The 20,552-nt window shown below is 37.6% G+C and overlaps 1 protein-coding gene across 1 annotated transcript; it reads left to right on the top strand.

Moving 5' to 3' along the window:
- The first annotated feature begins 2,857 nt into the window (after nucleotides 1-2,857).
- Fcp1 (RNA polymerase II subunit A C-terminal domain phosphatase Fcp1) lies at nucleotides 2,858-19,602 on the top strand. Its single transcript, XM_089240381.1, has 6 exons — nucleotides 2,858-3,094; nucleotides 6,668-6,751; nucleotides 8,372-8,459; nucleotides 12,537-12,662; nucleotides 13,338-13,582; nucleotides 18,031-19,602. Exons 1-6 carry the CDS (start codon nucleotides 2,868-2,870, stop codon nucleotides 19,517-19,519), a joined length of 2,259 nt encoding a protein of 752 aa, XP_089096507.1. The 5' UTR covers nucleotides 2,858-2,867; the 3' UTR covers nucleotides 19,520-19,602.
- The last annotated feature ends 950 nt before the right edge of the window (nucleotides 19,603-20,552 follow it).

The following is a 20,552-nucleotide window of genomic DNA, read 5'->3' as shown; positions in this document are numbered from 1 at the left end:
GTACATACTGCTTGAAATGCGTCTACGGCTGACGTACTGCTACTGCTAGGCAGTGGCGGATTAAATTCGGTCGAGGCCCCGGGCGCAAAATAATGGGCCCCTTAAATTAGAAAAAAATGAAGTTTGGGTTTTTGGGGCCCTTTAGAAGTCGGGGCCATGGGCGCGCGCCCGGTGTGCCCGCCGTTAAATCCGCCTCTACTGCTAGGAATATGTTGAAGTGTTGTGTGCTCTTAGAAATTCATGGGATAATAGCTCTTTCCCCGCCCCCTATATACAGTACATACCGAAAACGTAGGAGACGCTTTTACCTCTATACGCGATTTCAAGAGACGCGTCCCGCTTGAAATGCGCAGGAATCATTGGCATCCCCTGGAAATTCGTTAGACTTGCAAATACTCCTAGAAACAGGGCGACTCTTAAGCAATGCGACCCGCGTGGCCGTATTGGGCGCGTGGTTATGAAAGGGCGACAAAAATAAAAATTATTCCCCTAAATTTTGTAACAAAAAAAAATTAAGAAAAAGTATTTCTTTCCGCCCTAAGCTGGGTGCCAAATGCAAAGTGAAATGGAATAAAAGTACCAAAAACATTGTCAAGAATTATTTGGATAAATTTTAAAAGGCGGTTGCGGGGAGAGAGAGAGAAGGCGCTGAAATTGGTCCCGCACGGGTAGAGATTTTGTTTCGAATCTCTTGCTTAGAAACACATGGATTATGAAGAAACCCATGGGCACATGGATTATCATTAGAAATGCATAGAGAGTGTGCCGACCGCTAGAAATGCGTAGGTAGCAATAGCAGCCAGCGGTATGTGTGTGCGGGGTGAGCACATTCTCTTGAGCAGTGGTTCCCCAAACTTTTTTGGAGCGTGACCCTCCATTTTGGCAAGAATGTTTTTCGCCACAACCCCCTCTTTTTGAACTTTAGTTAGAATTTTAATCATCTGACAACCAATGAAAATTGAATGAATGTAGGGGCTTCTCCTATCGTCGAAATCTCCCATTATATTTTTTTTACATGATTTCGTCGAACCTGATTATAATCTAAAATTTTACGCGGCTTTCTTGCAAGCATGGAAAAGGAATTTTAATTTTTTTCATTTTTACACTGTTTTCAAGATTTTCAGTTTTAATGCCGAAGTCTCCTTTTTCAGACACTGTGTAGTTCCTAATTTATTAGTTGAGTGCTATACTTTTGACTAGCGAGTGACGTTCATGATAATAACTAGCTTAGAAAGTTAAGATGCGTTTTAGATTTGACATACGCAGGGCCGTCTCAACGGCATCCTGGGCCCCCCGGCATAGGTGGAGATACGGGGGCCTTGCCCCCCTCCCCCCCCCCCCCCAGTGTCAAAGGTGGAGTCGACCGATCTAATGTATGTATGTATATATGAATTGTCATCATCAACGTGCCCCCCCCCAGTAATAATGACCGTGCCCCCCCCCCACTTCAAAGTCTATCCTCACCTATGCCCCCTCGGGCAAAGTGATTTTTCTGCGGCCCCTAACATGCGAGACATGATTAACTTCGTAAATATTTCGTAAATCTTTTTTTTTCATGAGCCCCTTCCTCCTGCATCCGAGGCCCCTAGGGCGTACCCGGGTGAGACCGTGCGTTGAGACGGCATGAGTACATTATTTTAAGAGTTTATATTTTGGAAAATTATTCGTGAGTTCCTCCCCCCCCCCCCCCAACTTATTTACGGGACCGCGATGCACAGTTTGGGAATCACTGGTCTAGAAATACGAAGGTAGATTGCTTATTCCTAGAAACGCGTAGGGAGCATGAAGAGCCACCCTTAGGTGTGTGTGACAGGTGCGATCGCATCGGGGCCCGCGATTTGGGGGAAGAGAAGTACGCTCTTACAGTAGTAGAAGTGCAAGTCAAATACATTTTTTGTTCTTGTCTTTTTTTGTAGTAAAAACGGTGTGAGCTTCAGTATATTGATTTGATTCTGGAATTTTCATCACTTCTGGAATTATTTCTCTCATAATTCTCAATTTTTATCAATCCTCATATCTTTTTTCATTAGTTTTGAATTTTCATGCATATTCTGTGATAATCCATTAATTTTGAATGCCTGATTCCTCCTCTTCCCCAATATATTACTTTATAAAGTCGGGGCTAAAGAACCCCGAAATTATTTCCTCACCGGGGCCCCGTGTCTGGTATAAGAGTGGCCCTGGAGCCATGTGTACCGGTAAAGATTTGTGAGTGACGATAATTAAATTTTCGCGTGATAAAACTTCGGAGTTTAATAATAAGGAGCAACTTTGCTTGCAATTAATTGATGATGGCCCGTTTTTTCCGAATTTAGGATCCGAATTTCTCGTAAAATAGGGGCGTCTTATTCAACAGCGAAAAAGAAATACTGATACAGTTTTTTAGCGCCATCTCTTGTGTCTTAACAAAACTGAAAAGAACTTGCATGTATTTTTCGTTTTTGCTGATAATCAATAGGTGGCAGTAAAATATTTTATCTAGCTTCAATTCAGATACTTTGTAGTTTGTTTTTTACTTCATAGATGACGACAGTAGCTCTATGTTCAGATGGGAGAAAAAATTTTATTTTGTGTGACCATATTTGCTTTAAAAAAAATAGATATTCAAAACATAAGACATCGCTAAAAAGTAGACTAACGTAGAATAATTTGCAAATTTTATGAAATATTAAAAGTGCGTGGAAAATAGAAGGCTTTGCGAATCAAAAATTCATTTACGTAAAAAACGGGTTATATGGTCATGTTAGTTCCAAATGAAAAAAATTTATTTCCCATAGCCTGAAGCAAAACCAGCTTCTCGCGTCGTCTGTCACCGCGAACATCATCATCACTATCATCACCACCATTCTTGTCGTCCACTATTTACAATGTCCGCGCCGAGCTTTGAACACAGGTACGACGGCACGAAAACGTTCGTCCTTTCGAAATGGAAAGTTAAAGTCGGCAGTCGGATAACTCCGGGGACGGTCATTTTGACCTACTCCAACTCCGAGGAGTCCTCCTCGGATAAAGGGGAGTGCAACAAGATGAAATCGACTGTCACTGGAACCGTCCAAGAAATTCTCCTCAAGGAAGGAGATCTTGTCCGTCCTAAGTAAGTATGCTTCCGATTTCATCAATTTACTATGTATTCTCTATGGAACATTCGTGTTCAATGAAAGTGTTTCCCCTCTTGTGACCATGTTCCAACATGATTCGGGTACAGGTGCTGTATAATCCAGACAGCCAAAACCAATATAATCCAGATTGCCAAGGGCGCTGTGAGTCGCCAACGCCGGCGCTCTCACTTGTTTTTGTCAGGTTGTCATTGTTCTAGATCATAGTCTCCCAAACTTTTTGTTCCATCGCCCCCTTCATCAGAAATTTTTCCCTTTCATCGCCCCCGAACTCACGTAAACCCATAGGATCCTATGTTAAATCAGTAGGTTCTATCGCCCCCTTGAACCATTCCATCGCCCACCAGGGGGCGATATTGCCCACTTTGAGAAACACTGTTCTAGATTGTTCTTCAGTAGCTTCTTTCTATATTAGAAGCTTCCATTACCCATCCATTATAGATGGCGTGCGATTCAAACGGATCACAGCATTTTTTTCCCGTTGAGCAGTAGCGATGTTGTCTTGGATTATTCCCGATTACCTTTCGCTAGTTGTCTTTTGCGTGCCTTTTCAAACGTTTGAACAGCCATTTAGTTTTTTCTTTCCGAGCGTTAGGATTACATTTTCGTCGACCGGTGAGGTTTTACCCTTTTTATTTATTTTTCTTATTGATATTCATTATTTTATTTTATTTGTTATTTATTTAAAAGAATCTGGATACCCGGAAAAAGTCCGGGTTTTAATTTTTTTATACCTAGAATATACTTACCGTATATACTCGTGTATGAGCCGAGTTTTTTTGTGGAAAAATTCATTCTTCAAGTAGGGGGGGTCGGCTTATACTCTGGTCAGTTTTTGATGAGAAAATATCGACCCCCGCAATCAGTAGTAATTTTTGTAGCAGTGTTTCGAGAAACCGGCATTATTGGTGTGGAATATGTTCAAACCCCAGATAATGTCAAAGATGATGCAAAGAAATCGAAAATATCATTGGCTTTGATACCAGGTGGGTTAACGTAGATTGTAAAGCCTTATGTGAGCATCAACAGGCCTTTCAAAGACTATTTGAGGAATTTGTGGATCGAATGGATGAGTTCCGATGATAAAGAAACTACAAAAAGTGGTGCCTTGAAGAAACCTAACATTGGCTTACTGAGCTAATGGGTACATGAGGCGTGGAATTCTGTTTCCACCAAAATTATCATCCGATCCTTCAAAAAAGTGTTGCATTAGCAATGCGATGGACGGAACTTAAGATGACATCTTCTTAAAAAGTGACAATGGCGATGATAGCCCAGATGAAGATAAAAACGAAAGTGTCGCACCCCCCATGATGATCTGATGGATTATGATGAGCTTGGAGACTCAGAAGAAATGGATTAAAAAGTTTGAATCATTTTCTATTGTAAATTTTCGTAAGCTATTCGTTCTGCATGAAAATATAAGAATTTGTTTTCTCTGAAATGCACAGATTTTTTGGGGGTCGGCTTATACACGGGTTTTCAATTTAATGTGGTGATGAAGTGGGGGGGAGGTCGGCTTATACACGAGTATATACGGTATTTATACTACATGCAGGGCCTGTTGTTTATTTAAATATACTATTATATTTCATTTGTGTTTCATGATATTTTTCATATTTGAATGGGTTTTTATTAGTGTTTTCCATGTTGACGATTTCTTTTGTTCGGCGACTGCAGTGTCTAATGGCCTTGGTGACTTTTGGTCGGGTCGTTGGACATGTTTGGTGCCGGAAAAAAAAGTCGCCAGAAATCGCCAATCTCTGGATTATATGGCACCTGTTCCGCCCAGAACATGGAAGCGACCTAAAGAGTGACTTTGAAAACGAGGAACTAGATCTGTGTGATCAAAATAGTAACCTAGTGCAGGGCTGGACAAATCCGAGGTCGCCATGGTGGCTAAAATATCTGCGTGGCGCCAATAGAATGTTATTTGATTACGAAATCAATGTTTCTTCCAACAATTTCAGAACTGAATATCCAGAGATAACATCTGCGAGAGGAAAATTTAATAATCTGGGCTCTTTCCGAATTCCAGATTATTAAATATTAAAGCACCTTTGTCCTTAATTGTAGAAGTATAGGCCAATGTGATGCATCCTGAAAATTGATATCGAAGGAGGTGAGGTTTAATTTTCCATAAGCGTGGCCAACGCCAAAGTGCTGATCCCCCCTCCCCCATGCCAAAATTGCAAAATTGCCAATCTTGATAGCTGATAGTGTTCGATAGTTTTGGCACAACTGCTTATCAAATCGCATATTTCGTTAATTCAATTTTTTGTAATTTCTTTGTAGCTTTCTGCATTTCCCACACATTTTGATTTGTTATCACACTGCATTACCACATATTAGATTGATTTTATGTAATAATTTGGATTTTTGGAACAGATACTGTATAATCCAGATGCCTTTGGCAACTTATTTTTTTGCTGCCAAACACATCTGATGCAGGGTTTAAGCTAGGGTCGCATTTTTCGAAAAATGCAAAAGAAGTAGTAACCACTCCCGTCAAAATGAGTACAGGAGGTACGAAATGAATAGACATCCAACCATCAATCATTAACATTAGCATTTTGCTAAAGCTTTTCCCGTCATTTTCATTTTTTTTGCTAAAGGAATTAGCTTAAACCCTGATCCGACGAATGGCCATGACTGACCATGTATGGCAAAAAAATAAAATCACCAACGTAGAAAACATAACAAAAACGGAAAGCAACAATAATATTATAAAAAATAAAAATACAATAATACAAATAAATATTCTCGGTATGAAAAAAATAAAACCTGGACTCTCTTCGAAAATCGATCCAAACATAAGTTTCTCTGGATATCCAGACTTAAAAATAATTGTAAACTAAAGTAGTCATATTTCTTTACGACACTGAAAACGATAGGGCAGAATTTACAAAAAATAATAAAAGTAACTATGTCAGAAAAATACCACTTGAAGGAAAAATAATCCTAGTGAGACAAGACAACACGGTTTAAACGGAAAATGAAATGACACTATTTCAAGTATTACACAAAGGGAGACACCATTTGAATGGCCTGCGTTATCACCATCTGGAATGAAAAATGTAAAAAAAAAATCACATTAACCTGGCACGATTATGCCAGCCTTGGCAACTTATGGAGCCCTTTGCAATCTGGATTATACTGCATCTGTACCGAATTTTTTGTGCAATCAATGCTTATCCTCGGCTCCCCATAGCAGTTACACAAAGTAACTTTTCAAATAAACCTTTGTCCGGGCTGCCACTTCCCTGGCGCTGCTGACAGATATTAGAGGTGCATTGCACTGTATTTCAGTACATTCCCAGTTTATATTTCAAGGTATGAAGGATCCTAGGTTGTCACATGTTACATCACCAGGTAGCCACGGCGCACGGTTTTAGAACCCCTGATCAGCAATTTCCTGCAATTGGGACTAGGGGAAGGAACTAGAAAGTACCGGAAGAAAAAGAGGGTTTAAAAAATGTCTTTGTCATTTGAGAATCAAGGTGTGTTATTATTATTTCTGAATTAATTGTATTTTTTTTCCTTGTGAACAGTGATGTTATGCTGCGACTGGAATCATGTAAGCACGAAGTCATCATGAAGGAACTATGTGCAGAATGCGGGGCAGATCTTCGAGAGTAAGTGCTTTCAAATTATCTATTATATCTTGGTTAGTATTGTTTTGTAACATTAAGTTTTAATCTGTTACGTACATAACACAAAGATTCAGCCATTTGTTATTTTCAATTCAAAGTGTGGAAGCATTGGGGGGGGGGGGGATCTGTCCAGCTGAAATTTGGGACCGTTTTTTTAGACCCTTTGCAGAATTCCAGGTCTGAAAAACGGACCCTTCACAAAATAAAAATTAATGCAACTAAATTTGGCACTTCATTTCCTTTGTGATAGATGAACTATATTAGATCGCTTCCTGCTGAATTACTTATTTTCACCAAATTAATGACCATTTTCACAAAAACAGGTACCTACGAAAAAGTCTGGACAATCCCCTGGGAAGTTATATGAAAGCACCAGTACAGCGCGAAAGCTGCTGGTCATAATGACGACTCTCATCATGGGAACCCAGGTTCAAATCCCACCATCGCTGCAGTGGTGGTAGGCTGAAATTGGATTTCTGTGCATCCCAGCTTCAAGCTGCAAATGCAAGCCAATCTTCCTGTTAAGAATGTCTCGCCACAGAGAGCAACAGACCAGCAGTAGTACAGTTATTCAACCATTACACTTCTCTCATAGTTTGAGAAATTGCTTGCAGATAGCAGCGCTATAACAAGCATTATACAGAAATAAACTTCACGTCAGGATCATAACACATACACGATCATTTTCCTCAGCGACCTGCTTATGTATCTCATTATAGCTCTCGTCATTGAGACAGAGCGGCAGGCCATGAACTGGTTAGGAGGAGTATAGCATGAAAAAAAGTATAACTCTGACAACATTTATATTTTAGGGCCATGCACACACAACATGCTCCTGCATGTGCCAACTCATTAGAACTTCCGTAGAGGAATGTGTGTACCGGGTGCCTGTACGGCTAAGTAGCCTAAGTAGTAGCACAAATCTGTGGTTGAATTGCAGGACGATATACAGTGCAGTAAGCTTAACTCAATCACATTCGGACTCTGTTATTCTGATAACCATAACCGATAACTTTTTCCAAAACAAATATGAAAATGAATATGCTGACTGGATTTTGTCTAAGTGTTTCCCAAACTGAACCAACCCTAAGTCCCAATAACTTTGTCTGGTTGTTTTGAACATAAGCAAATTTCTAGATCTTTCCTAAATGCAGTGGCAGCTTGTTGTAATGGCCAAACATTATAGCTACCTTTCTATTATAACGACTGCTAGGATGAGTCCCCTGATTCCTCTATATAACAAAAATGATGGTGGGGGAGGGTCGTTATAACAAGTGTTGACTGTGATTGTTTTTATCGTCTCTTTTTGGGCGAGGGTGAATTTTGGTAAAAATAATTATTATTATAAAAAGTGTTCGTGCAGAAAATAAATTTTTCACTTTCTGTTTCACTAATATAGAAAGAAAGACGAAGCCGGTAAAGAAATAACTAATAAAACAATCGAAACATCCCGCAATTCTATATACGTTGGAGTGTGGTCCCGTTTCGCTGGAATGTTACATTACTAGGCACCATTGAACTCTTTTTATGCTTTTGCATTTATTTGATGATATTTTACCTCCCTTGCTCATTCTCATATAAATTTACATTTTGGTTTTTCAGACTGGGATCCGAAAATTTGCAAGAAGTTGTGGCCTCTCGCTCATTCAGCATGGTTCATGTTGTTCCCGAACTCAAGTGTAGCTTGGAGGTAAATTTATTATTGTGCTTCCAAATGAAGCTTACGATTGTGACATGATTTATTTTTATTTATGATATTACTGTAAAACATCTTTAAGTCGGCACTCCGGGGGTCATCTTTTTTTGTCCCATTCAGCTTTCATAGATAACAATGTTCATAAGTCCTCGTTTATTTGTTCGCTAATATAAAAAATTCCATTTTTTCTCTTGTAATCTATAAATCTTGTTAATACAGTAAAACCTGCCTTTAAAGCAACCTGCATTAAGCAGGAACCTGTCTTAAACAAAAAAAAATCTTGGTCCCGTGATTTCAATGATAAAATATATTACATTACTAAAAAACATTTAAAAAAACCTGAATTGAACGAAACCTGCCTAATGCAGAAACAGAAAGGAAAATTTTATGCTCTTAACAGAAAATTTCATACAAACATGAATGTTTCCCAAACCAATAGGCCAAGAGAATCACGAAAAGTGTTGAAGTACTCTATCAAAATTTTTAAAGCAATCTCTGCATGCCACAATGCGAGTTCTGCATCATCCCTTACATTAGCGAAAACTGTTCTTTTACTTGATGCCGTGATTTTAATAAGCTATATGTAGTAAGGCAGTTGCTTCATGAAATTGTTACAAAACCTTACGGACAATCAGGCTTTAATACAGGAGCAATCAGTTCAAAGATTTCCAAATGATATATGCAAGACTTACAAAACTGCATGCAAGCTGTCCGTGATCTCAGTTCTAAGGATTGCATAAACATAGACGACAACGTACAAACTGAACCTTGACATGACAAATATAGACTCTCATTGAAATTTTTAGAGAAGATGAGATGAATGTCGCCATTTTCAGATGAAGAAACTGTAGGTTGAAGTTTTATATAGATGCCGTCAAAACCTTCAAAGAACTGCAGAAATTTTGCTTTATAGCATAATCACTCTGGCGTATATGATTTCTTAAACAAAACTGTTTACTGAAAGTCGAGCAGAAAACGCTATTATTGACCACTGGAAAAAATAATAATTCATTTACAGTACCGTTTCTAATTTTTACTCACTATTTGGCGATGCGAAGAGTTAATGTATGTAATGTTCAAGTGTAATGTTGAAGTAACTGCAGTATGTATGTATTTTTAATAAATTTACCATATCAAGTGACAAATATTTGATAATTATTACGTACTAATTGATAATTACTTTATTTATTTTTAAATTATTTACTTTGTTTTTATTTTATTTCAAGTTTTTCTATAAACCTCTATTACGTGGAAACCTGTGTTCAACGGGGGGGGGGGGGGATCTCTGTCCTTTATGATTCTGCTGAAGCCAAGTTTTACTGTATTATGATTTTAATTCATATTTTAATAAATGTTATATTACTTTAAATTTATGTGACTTTCACAATATTTCACATTGAAACTGAAGGTACTTTTTCTTTTGCTTTGGTCATCATAATTTTTTGGTAACATGAATATGAGTGACGACTTATAAAGGCTTTATTGTATTGTATTTGACATCGCAGGAGTCTGTCCAGCCAAAATTTGGGTCCATTTTTCACAAAGTTCTGAATCTGAAAACGGACCCATCATATAATACAAATTAACAAATCAATAAATTTTGGAGTTTCATTTCTTTTGTAAAAATTTAATCAGATAGTTTCGCTTCTTGCGAAATTACTTAATTCTACAATTACAATAAAACCTGTCTTCAATGGAATCGCAAAGGATCTAGATTTTTTTTCCGTTGAACACAGAGGTTTCGACTTGATGAAGGTTCAACCAATATTATGTGTAAAATATGTAACAATCTCGTAGGTAATTGAAATAAAATACAAAAATAAATTTATTGGGAAAATAAATAATTCTCAAAAATAGATTAAATCAATTATGTTTAAAATAATTAAATATAAATAAATGAATAATTAGTCTATAATTACTAAATACTGTATTTGAGTTTTGACTGCATCTGTATAAAGTTCCGACCTACACTGTTTTTCTTCTAAAATAATGGCTTTTGCCATCTTTTTAACTGCCTCAAAAATTTTCACTCAGGGTGTCGTTATCTGTCATGTCAGGTTCAGTTTTTACATTATCATGTATGTTTATGCAATCTCAGCATCAGGGCCGTAACTAGGAATTTCATAAAGAAAAGAGCAACATGATTTTGCTTCTATAGCAGTTGCCCTCTTCCCCTTTTTTCTAATTAATTCCCCTCCCTGCTTAGCCTTGTGATCACGGAATACAAGGCTTGCACACAATTTTTGAGTCATTTGGAAATTCAACCCTTACACTGATTTCTCCCATGAAAATGCCTGCTTTTCTGAAACGTTTTATTGTAATTTCAGTAAGTGGTGCCAACTGCTTTACTATATATGGCTTATCAAAACCACGGCATCCAGTACAGAAACTGTTTTTGCTAATCTAAGGGGTTGATGATGTAGAATTCGCATTTGCAAGCATAGAATGAGTGAAAAATTTCGGTGGAGCACTTTAACATTTTGTATAATCTTTTGCTCTGTTGGTTGCCAAACACTTAGTGTTTGTGTGAAATTTTCCGTTAAAGGGTACAATTTTTCTTTCAGTTTCCATGTTGGACAGGTTCTGTTTAATCCAGGTATTTTAATGTGTATTTTGGCATTGAAATGAAATCACAGTACCACAATTTTTTTTCCCCATTGAAGTCAGGTTTCCGCTTAATACAGGTTCCGTTTAAGACCAGTTTTACTGTATAAGGACCATCCACTAAAACAGGACCCTATCAAAAATTCCACTAAAAAGGACCTTATATTATGTTTTGAAATATAAATGTACAAAAATATTCAATGGAAGTAATAACTACAATGAAATTTGTTTAATATGAGCATCGTAATACAGGGTAATTTTTAATATGAACATTTCTAAAACCATGTTTGGAGAGAGAGATTACAAGTGAAAATATATTTTCAAAGAATATTTCTTTTTCTCTAAGATATCCCTCTCAATAAATGTGACCAACATCTGTCATTTAATTATTCATCTGCTAATTTCCATTTTGGGTATGCAATACTTTGTCTAAAGAGCAGTGTTTTCCCCAAAAAGTACTCATTCGAAAGACTTGTTCCAGGGCTGCAACTAGGGGAGAGCATATGAGACTGCTGCTTCGTTTTACCGGAATAGAATAGTGCCAAATCCACCCTGTCTTCCATTCTTAAACCTAAGATTCCCTGCATGTAGCGAGACGCTACATACAGGATTACAAGATTTTATACCAAATTTCCACTTTGTTCAGAAACACATCGCACAGATTCCTTTACAGCCTCTTGCGACTTCTGGGGTGGGGGGTTCCACAGGTTATAACCTGTTGGCTATACTATAACCTATCCATCATGTTGACATTAGGCGAACAATATATAGACAGCTTTTTCCAGCATGCATTTCTTATTTGCAAGGCTTCTCTGGAAAATGTTTAATTGATGTATTACGTGGGTGTGGTTTAGTGGTGTGATTTATATCCATTTGATATGTTTTCTTTATGATAAATAAGCGTGTTCATCTTAGAGTTTTTCGCCCTGCTTAGTAGGGCAAAAGCTCCTAGTCTATCTGCTGAGCATGATACAGTAACCCCTTGTTGCATTGTTCTTGTCAGGAGACAAAGAATAAATTTGATATACTGGTAGAGGAAACAATTCCATTCTCCAGGCTACTTCATTTGATACACTGAAATGGTGATATAACCAAAGAAAATCAGAATGCTCATGTTATGGCCCCCTCACAAGGGTGGGGCTGACAGGGTTCAGCCCAGGATGACTCTCATCATTTCTTGCTTTTTCACACTATAAATGCAATATAAAGCATCCAGTAAAAAGTTTGGCCTCGGGGTCCACCAAAGATCTCAACTTAGGGGTCATGCTCTTTGTAATGATGGGCTACCATATTATAAAAATTTTAAGTCATTAGTAATACGATGATGGGATCCTGGCTGGGTTGTCTCTGCCCAATGAAATTTCACTTATATCCATATATATATATATATATATATATATAATTTTTTTTCACACCATTTTTCATTGGTTTTTAATTAACATTACATACTATGTTTTTATTTTGTAGCAAGCGAAGCAACTGGATGAAGCTGACGAGGCTAGATTACTTAAGGGGAGAAAATTAATTCTGTTGGTCGACCTGGATCAGACTCTCATACACACAACCAATGAGAATGTGATTCCGGATCTTAAGGTATGATGTTGATTGAGTGTGAGACTTTTTTCGTTATGTGGTATAAGGAATAGATCAAGCTAATTATTTATTTTGGTTTACTCTCATCTTTCTAATGACTTGCACATAAGTGATCATGAGAAGTAGTGTTTGTTCGAAAATCTATAACATTTGCTTCATAAAACTCTGTAGAAAATTTTTCAACATGATCTCGTGTATCTGCTTTATCCATATTGGATTTTTTGGTTTGGGAGATTTGATTTTTGAGGTGTAATTTAACCCAAGTACTTTATGCTACTGATTGCCCATTATTGGCAATGGCTTGCACGGTTTTTGCAATGGGAAAATATTCCTATAAAATTTCCCTTTTACTAATAAAAAATCCCTAAAATATTTTGGAAGGTCCCTTTTACATTGATTGTACAGAATTTGGATCCACATGAAAACCTCCCGAATTCTCATTCTCCAAAGTTGGCAACTATGGTGTTCGGTTTGAAAGAAAGAATACAAATATTCAATCATTACAGTTCACTCACAATTTGAAATATAGATGGCAGCACTTTGTACATTTTACTGCTTCTTTTAGGTTCAGAAAGGTTGAGGAACTCTCTGGTGTATATAACATGATCAAGAATATTAGTATTTGTAACAACGTGGCAAAAACAAACATTTACTATTCATTTTATTTTTGCACAGAATGTTCATCATTTCCAGCTGTATGGTCCTCGTTCACCCTGGTATCACACCAAGTTGAGACCCCACACCAAGGAGTTTTTGGAGAAAATTTCCCAGCTGTATGAGCTTCACATTTTCACTTTTGGTGCGAGGATGTATGCTCACAAGATAGCCAAAATACTCGATAAAGATGGGAAACTATTCTCCCACAGGATCCTTTCGAGGGACGAATGCTTTGATGCCACATCGAAAACTGGCAATCTTAAGTGAGTAAACTCGAGATATATTAACTTCAACAACACACTGACTGACATATGTTTTGTGTGTGCTTTTTTCATCCTTGTGGCACAAATATGAGCCACCTAACCATAATATACACCCACCATACAGTCGAATCCCGTTTTAACAAATACCATTATAGCGAAAATCTTGTTTTAATGAACACTTTTCTAATCCCCCAAATAAGTTCACATAGGAACAATGGTATGTAATCTGCAATTTCTTTATAACAAAATTTTGTTTTAACGAAGTGATTCATCCGGTCTCTTGGCATTTGTTATAACAGGATTTGACTGTACCATGATCCGCACACAAACTCTTACCTGAATACTTCTTCCCACCATCCAGCTACAAAAAATTTTTTTAGGCGAACACTGATAATTTTGCTGGTTTAATGCATGATATTGAATTTAGGTCCTAATCATTTGAACGCTTCTCAAGGAACATGTGTGTGAGTAATTTGAGCTAAATATTTTCATTTTATTTGCAAAATAGAGCAAGGCTTCGACCCATTATTACGATTGATCTTTATATATCTCAACTTTACCCAGGCTCTCTCGTTTTTTTTGGCTTCAAACAATGCAGCTTAACTCAAAGGTTCCCAATCTTTTTTTCACTATTGCGCCCCCCCCCCTTCCCGTTGTAATAAATTTCTATGGAGGAGCTCCTTCGATTTTTAAAAAAATAATAATTTACTGTTTTATTTCTCTTGGAGTGGCAGGAAAGTGTACAGGGAATACAGGTTAGGAACTACTGGTTTAACTTATTACAGATTGATAGAAGAATATTCTGTTAGATACACTAGAAGGTTGGTGCGTGTTCTCTCACAACTGTGATTAGATTGCTTGAAATGACCTTATTAATGCTAATGTGCATTCACTCCTTACGCACTTTTATAATACTTAGAAAAGTAAAAATTGATCTGTACTTCTGCCATTATACATCTTCAACAAAGCCATAAGAGGAAAGCCGCAAAGACCCTGGGGCAGATTTACATCTGAGGCACTGATGGATGATTTTTTTCATGTGTAATTAGCTTACCTAGATATATGTTTTTGGGGAATTTCCTCCTTGCAGATCACAGCCCAGATCTTTAGGTTTTCAACACTTTTTTCTGCACATGCATGCATGCTTAGAGTTGATAATACTGTGGTAATATTTTTTACTTAGTGGGAACTGAAGGTGCCATTCATTGGTCTGTGCCCCAGGCTCGGTAGGTAAAGAACTTGTTTTCTCTATGTTCTTCCCCTGGTTCAACCCCGTGGACCCTGACAGTAACCTTCATGATGGAAGACAAGCAACTTACCGCTGTATCACTTGGCCACTTAGCAGAATGCACTGGCATAGCTGCAAGTCCCCCAAATTTCTACTTCATCTGCTGAACTCCTGAAAAATTTTATATCTCCCAAATTTTTCAATGATAATTGCAAAGAATCCCTATTTTGGGGCAGAAAAAATTATTCCCAAAGAATTTACCCTGTGAAAGTCTGTTCCTTTGATTCTGCCGCCACCCCTCCCCCCCCCCCCCTAAAATGCTGAATGCTGTCACATGTGTGAAGTAAAATTGTGATCATTGACCCAAGTCACAAAATGTTTCATTGTAGCCAGGGAAAAGAAAAAATCTGCCAAACAATCAACATTGGTTCTGCCACTAGACAGTCGAATGAATGTGACTTGTCTTTTATGAAATTGTTGTACTTTATTGGCATGGTTTTGATTTGAGTATCATGTGACAGGTAATCCCACCTACTGTTGGTTGGGTGATATTTTGAGACTTTGCTAACAGAGGACAGATGGCAGTCCTTAAACACCTTTTCAACACGATGCTTACTCAAAACAAAAATTCAGGCATCTCCCATTTCCACTTGAAAATATGGAAGACTGAGTAGATGGCAGCAGCATTATAGAACATGAAACACATAACTTGGATATCATAAATATGTTAGGGCCAGGCATATACCCACACAGTACATTCTGACATGCTCCGTTTCATTAGAAATTCCTCTAGAGCAAGCATCTTCAACCCGTTGCTCGTGAGCACCACAGTGCTCCCTGAAGCACCCAGAGTGCTCAATGCTCATGCCCGATTTCATGCTCGCGATCACTTGACCAACATTCCAATTAAGCACCTTGTACACCTTATTTCACGCATACGTGTGTCCCAATTTCTGTAAGGGTCCTCTTTTGATAATGAGTTCAGATAGTGCTTGCAGCTAGAAAAAAGTTGAAGACCTCTGCTCTAGAAGAATGTTTACGAGTTGCGTGTATGGTTTAGTTGTAGTGGTATATAGTACCTGGCCGCAACTAGATGCTTTGTCATTTGGGGCGAGCATGCATTTCGACACCCCCATATTATGTAGAAGGAAAACTTAAAGGATGAATTCGGTGACCCCTCTAGTCTAATGCCTGGGGCACCAGACCCACCGTCCCGTCCCCCTATTGTGTCCCTATAGACTCATTATTTAGGTCTATTGTGTTTGTTAGAGTATTTCAAATTTCACAAAATAAAAAGTGTGACTTTATCTGTTAGTTCATGTCTAATGTATGGGTCCACCCTAGCATTGCCCAGGGCCTCAAGAGAAGAGAGGCCTCACAAAAATGAGAATCAGTTGAAATTTTTGAGAAATTTCCAGGCAGGGCCTCAAAAAAAATCACTTGACCCTGGTGCCCATGATACTTTTAAAACGGCCCTGGTTCATGTATTGTTGATGAAGAACCCTTGATGCTTCAAACAAGTTCATTTCATATATGCTCCCTCTCTATGAAGATTGGTGGGGGCTGGGGGGGGAAGCTCATAAATTTGGAATCCACTCATCATTTATTTAGCTAATGCATAGGTTAGAATTACACACACACACATGAAATCAATGTTTTATAGTTGCTGTCAGAACAAAACAAATATCTGCAAAAATGTAACATGAATTATATAAGATTAGACAATTTACAGTCATTACACAAAGAAAGTTATTTGATTTTTACCTGACATATGCCATTATTCAACCTTTCACTAGGCGCACTTTTCCAACAAAAATTTCCAAATGATAACAGTGTACCCGTGAAACACATTGACTCATTGGAAGGTTAAATAAGTGGTTTAGTTTTTCACAAGGCAGGTTCGTTCAAAAAGTATTCTACCGTAATTTTTGTTGCGTGTAAACCAAGTTAGGTAGGTTTGCTTTGATTCACATACGTAGGTAATCTTAGTGCAACATGCGTGAATTTTTACTTGCCTGCATAAGCTGCAGTCGCCGTCCGATGGCCAATGAGTGAGGAAGTGTAAGTAAGTGCTGTGTCACATTTTTGTTTTTGCATTAAATTTTGATTTTGGTGATTCCTGAGTAAAAACAATCAGCAAGATTCAATAGATGTTCAATGATGCATAAATAGGTACCATACCAATAAAGAAGTGTTACAACTACTAAATATGGAGAGTGGAGCACTTTCTGATAAGCCTTCAATATCCAGATGCGAGATCAAGTTGGTTCCCAACTTCAAGAACCGATCTCCCTGTTAAAAAGTCTCACCACAGAGAGCAACAGGGCCTACAATGTACATTTATTCAATCATTACACTCCACTCATAGTTAGAAAAATTGATGGCAGCACTGCACATAAGAAGCATTACACAGGGAAAAACTTTGCATTAGGTTCACAACACGTACATGCAAATTCCGGCATGTATCAATTTGTTAGAAATTCTGTAGAGGAATGTGTATGAAGTGCATGTACGGTTGAGTAGTAGTAGTAGTAGATATGAGACCATCATTGAACAAATGAGGGTTCTGGTGATGCATGATCATTGGAATCATGATCAGAGAACTTGCAGACGAGACGATCATTAGCATTGAATAGGTTTATTGCATTTTGACTGACAATTTGGTCTTCAGAAGATGCAATGTCAAACTCATGTGACCGTCTTCTTTAACTCCAGTGGCGCTGTTCATCAAGAGTATACACCACATGGCACAACTATCAACAAGGAGTACTACAGAGTGCATGTACTAAGTCCAGAGATTATGTGTCATAGTTGGCAGCTCCATCATGATTAATACAGTGTTGTTCAAGTTTTTCCTTCCATTTTGTTAAAAACGAAAATGTGATGCCACTCACTTACACTTCCTCAGTCATTTTCTGTCTGCTAGCGACTAGCAGCTTTTGCAGGCAAGAAAAAAGTTCAAGCATGTGAGTTAAAAATTGCTTACGTATGTGCACCAAATGACACCTCCCTAGCTTTATTGGTTGACACATAAGAAATTATGGTCGGATACTTTTTGAAAAACCTCGTACTTTGATTAAAAGAAATTATAAAAAAATTAAAAGTATAATACTGCAAAACACTTCTGCCTACCTTGTCGTAGTAGTCTGCAAAACACTGCTCTATATGTTGGAAAAAGCATCCAAAAAATGAGAGAATGAAACAAACTTTTGCTTTTCAGATCTTTGTTTCCAAGAGGCGATTTCATGGTCTGCATCATAGATGACAGAGAAGACGTCTGGAACTTTGCGCCAAATGTTGTTCATGTGAAGCCTTACATATACTTCCGTAATACAGGTGATATAAATTCTCCCCCCGGCATGAACAACAGGAGGTTCACAGATCAGAACAGCTCGGAAAATCATAAAAGTCAATTGACTACCGCATGTGCTGACACTACCACATCAACAGATATCCCGATGGAAACAGAAAGCCAAGAAGAACAAAAACCCAATGATGTTCCCGAAACCGATGGCAAAGAAACAGATTTGTCTTCAGAAGTAAAGCAGTCGAAATCTGATGCTTCATGCAATGAAGATTCTTTTGTATCTTCTACTTCAGAACAGCCAGAGGCATCAAATATTTGTGATTCTTCTTGTTCAGATTTTCCAGAGCAAAGCTCTGAAGCATGTGAAACCACCGCAGGTGAGTTGTTGGTTGATAAATCTGCTGATGATTCTCTTGAGAGTGGTGAAGTGAGGACTGATGATGATGATGACGATGATGATTTTCTATTATACTTGGAGGAAATTTTGGTCAGGATACACAAGGCTTACTATGAACTGTATGATGAGATGGAAGTTCAGGAATCAACGTCTTTACCAGATCTTAAGAATGTCATCCCTTATGTGAAGAAGAAAATCTTGCAGGGTGTCAACATAGTTTTCAGTGGCGTGATTCCCATGAATCTGGATCCGGAAAAAAGTTCTGTTTGGCTTCTCGCTCAGTCTCTTGGTGCCAATATTTTTCATGATATCCAGAGCAGGCAGCAGAAAAATCCCACGACACATCTCATAGCATCCCGAATGGGTACATCAAAACTCAACAAAGCAAAGAGGATGGGCAATATCCATATCGTGACACCTAATTGGCTGTTTTGTTGTGGAATGAGGTGGGAGCGAGTGGACGAAAGACTTTTTCCCCTGAAGAAAAACTCGTCACCAGAAGTGATCAGAAAATGTAAGAAACTTTCGTCCAAAAAAGCAAAGGACAGTTCTGGATCATCCAAAACACGAGACAAGTCTTCAAGCAGAGACTATATTGATGATAACGATGACTCTCAAGGTACTGTCGACATCTCTGTGCCTACACTTCATTTCTCTTCCGAAGAACTGGAGAATATGGACAAAGAAGTTGAGGAGGCGTGTGCCACTGACTCTTCAGAGGGATCTTACAACAGTGAGTATTCCGCATCTTCACAGGACACTTCCGAACCGAGAGGAAAGAAACGTTTCAGTGACAGCGATCTCCCTAACCAAGGAAAGAGGTTCAAAGACAGTGATGGGGCATCAGACGATATGGAATCATGTCCCGAGATCATAAATTTCAAACCTAATTTGAATTCGAGTGATAGCAATGACAGTTCAAACAGCAGGAGCTCTTCAAATACACTGTGTTCTGAAGACGAAGCTCTTGCCGCTGCTGTTGAAAAACAGCTGTTTGACTCTTGATGCAATATTATTTTGCAGTTTGTTTGTTTGGTTTTTTTGTTCCATTTTTAATTTGTATATTAAATTAAAGCTTTTACCGAAAAGTATTATTCTTATGTGATGGGGGTAGACAAGTTTTCAATGTATGCTGTTCATTTGATTGAATGGATTACATATTTGTAATTTTTGCATATAACTTTCTATTCATGAAAAGTATTTTTTATGCTCAGTACATTCAAGACCGCCCTTATAACATGTTGTGCCTGGTGTGAAAACAATTTTGGGGCTTCTTGGCCCTGATTGTATAAATTTTGAGGGGGAGAGGAATTGGGCATCCAAACATTCAGGCATTATCAAAGAATATACAGGAATGCTCAAAACTATCTATTCGTCAATGAAAATTCAGAATTAATAAAAGAAAAATCCAGAATTGGGGTAAAAATCCCAGAATTGATTAAAATTCAGAAATAATGAAAAAATCCATTTGGTTGGAATTCAGAATTAATGAGAGAGAAAATCCTAGAAATCGTATGAAAATTCAGTATTAATGAGAGAAAATCCTAGAAATGGTATGAAAATTCAGTTTTAATGAAAGAAAAAATCCCAAAATTAATGAGAGAAAAATCCTGAAATTGGAGATAAGAATTCAAAATTAACGTGAGAAAATTCCAAAATTGATGAAAACTCAGAATTAATGAGAGAGAAAAAATGCTGGAATTGATGGAAATTCCAAATTAATGAGAAAAATCTTAGAATTCATGGTGAGAATTTAGAATTAGCGAGAGAAAAATCCCAGAATTGAAGAAAACCTAGAATTAATGAGAAAGAAAATCCCAGAATTCTGACGAAAATTCAGAATCAAAGAGAAAAATCATGAAACTGATGATGAAAATTCAATGTTAATGAAAGAAAAATCCAGAATTAATGAGAAAAAATCCCACTATTCATGAGAAAAAAATCCCAGTATTCATGAAAATTCAGTATTAATGGGGGGAATCCCAGAATTTATGAAAGAAATAATTCCAAAATTTATGAAAATCCCAGAATTTATGAA

Source organism: Pholcus phalangioides, unplaced genomic scaffold, assembly GCF_987345545.1.
Source record: "Pholcus phalangioides strain wild (caught in Gottingen) unplaced genomic scaffold, Ppha-v1.0 ptg000012l_1, whole genome shotgun sequence".
Classification (NCBI taxonomy): domain Eukaryota; kingdom Metazoa; phylum Arthropoda; class Arachnida; order Araneae; family Pholcidae; genus Pholcus; species Pholcus phalangioides.
Note: the sequence above shows the minus strand (reverse complement) of the source record. Positions and strands in the feature narration are given on the sequence as shown.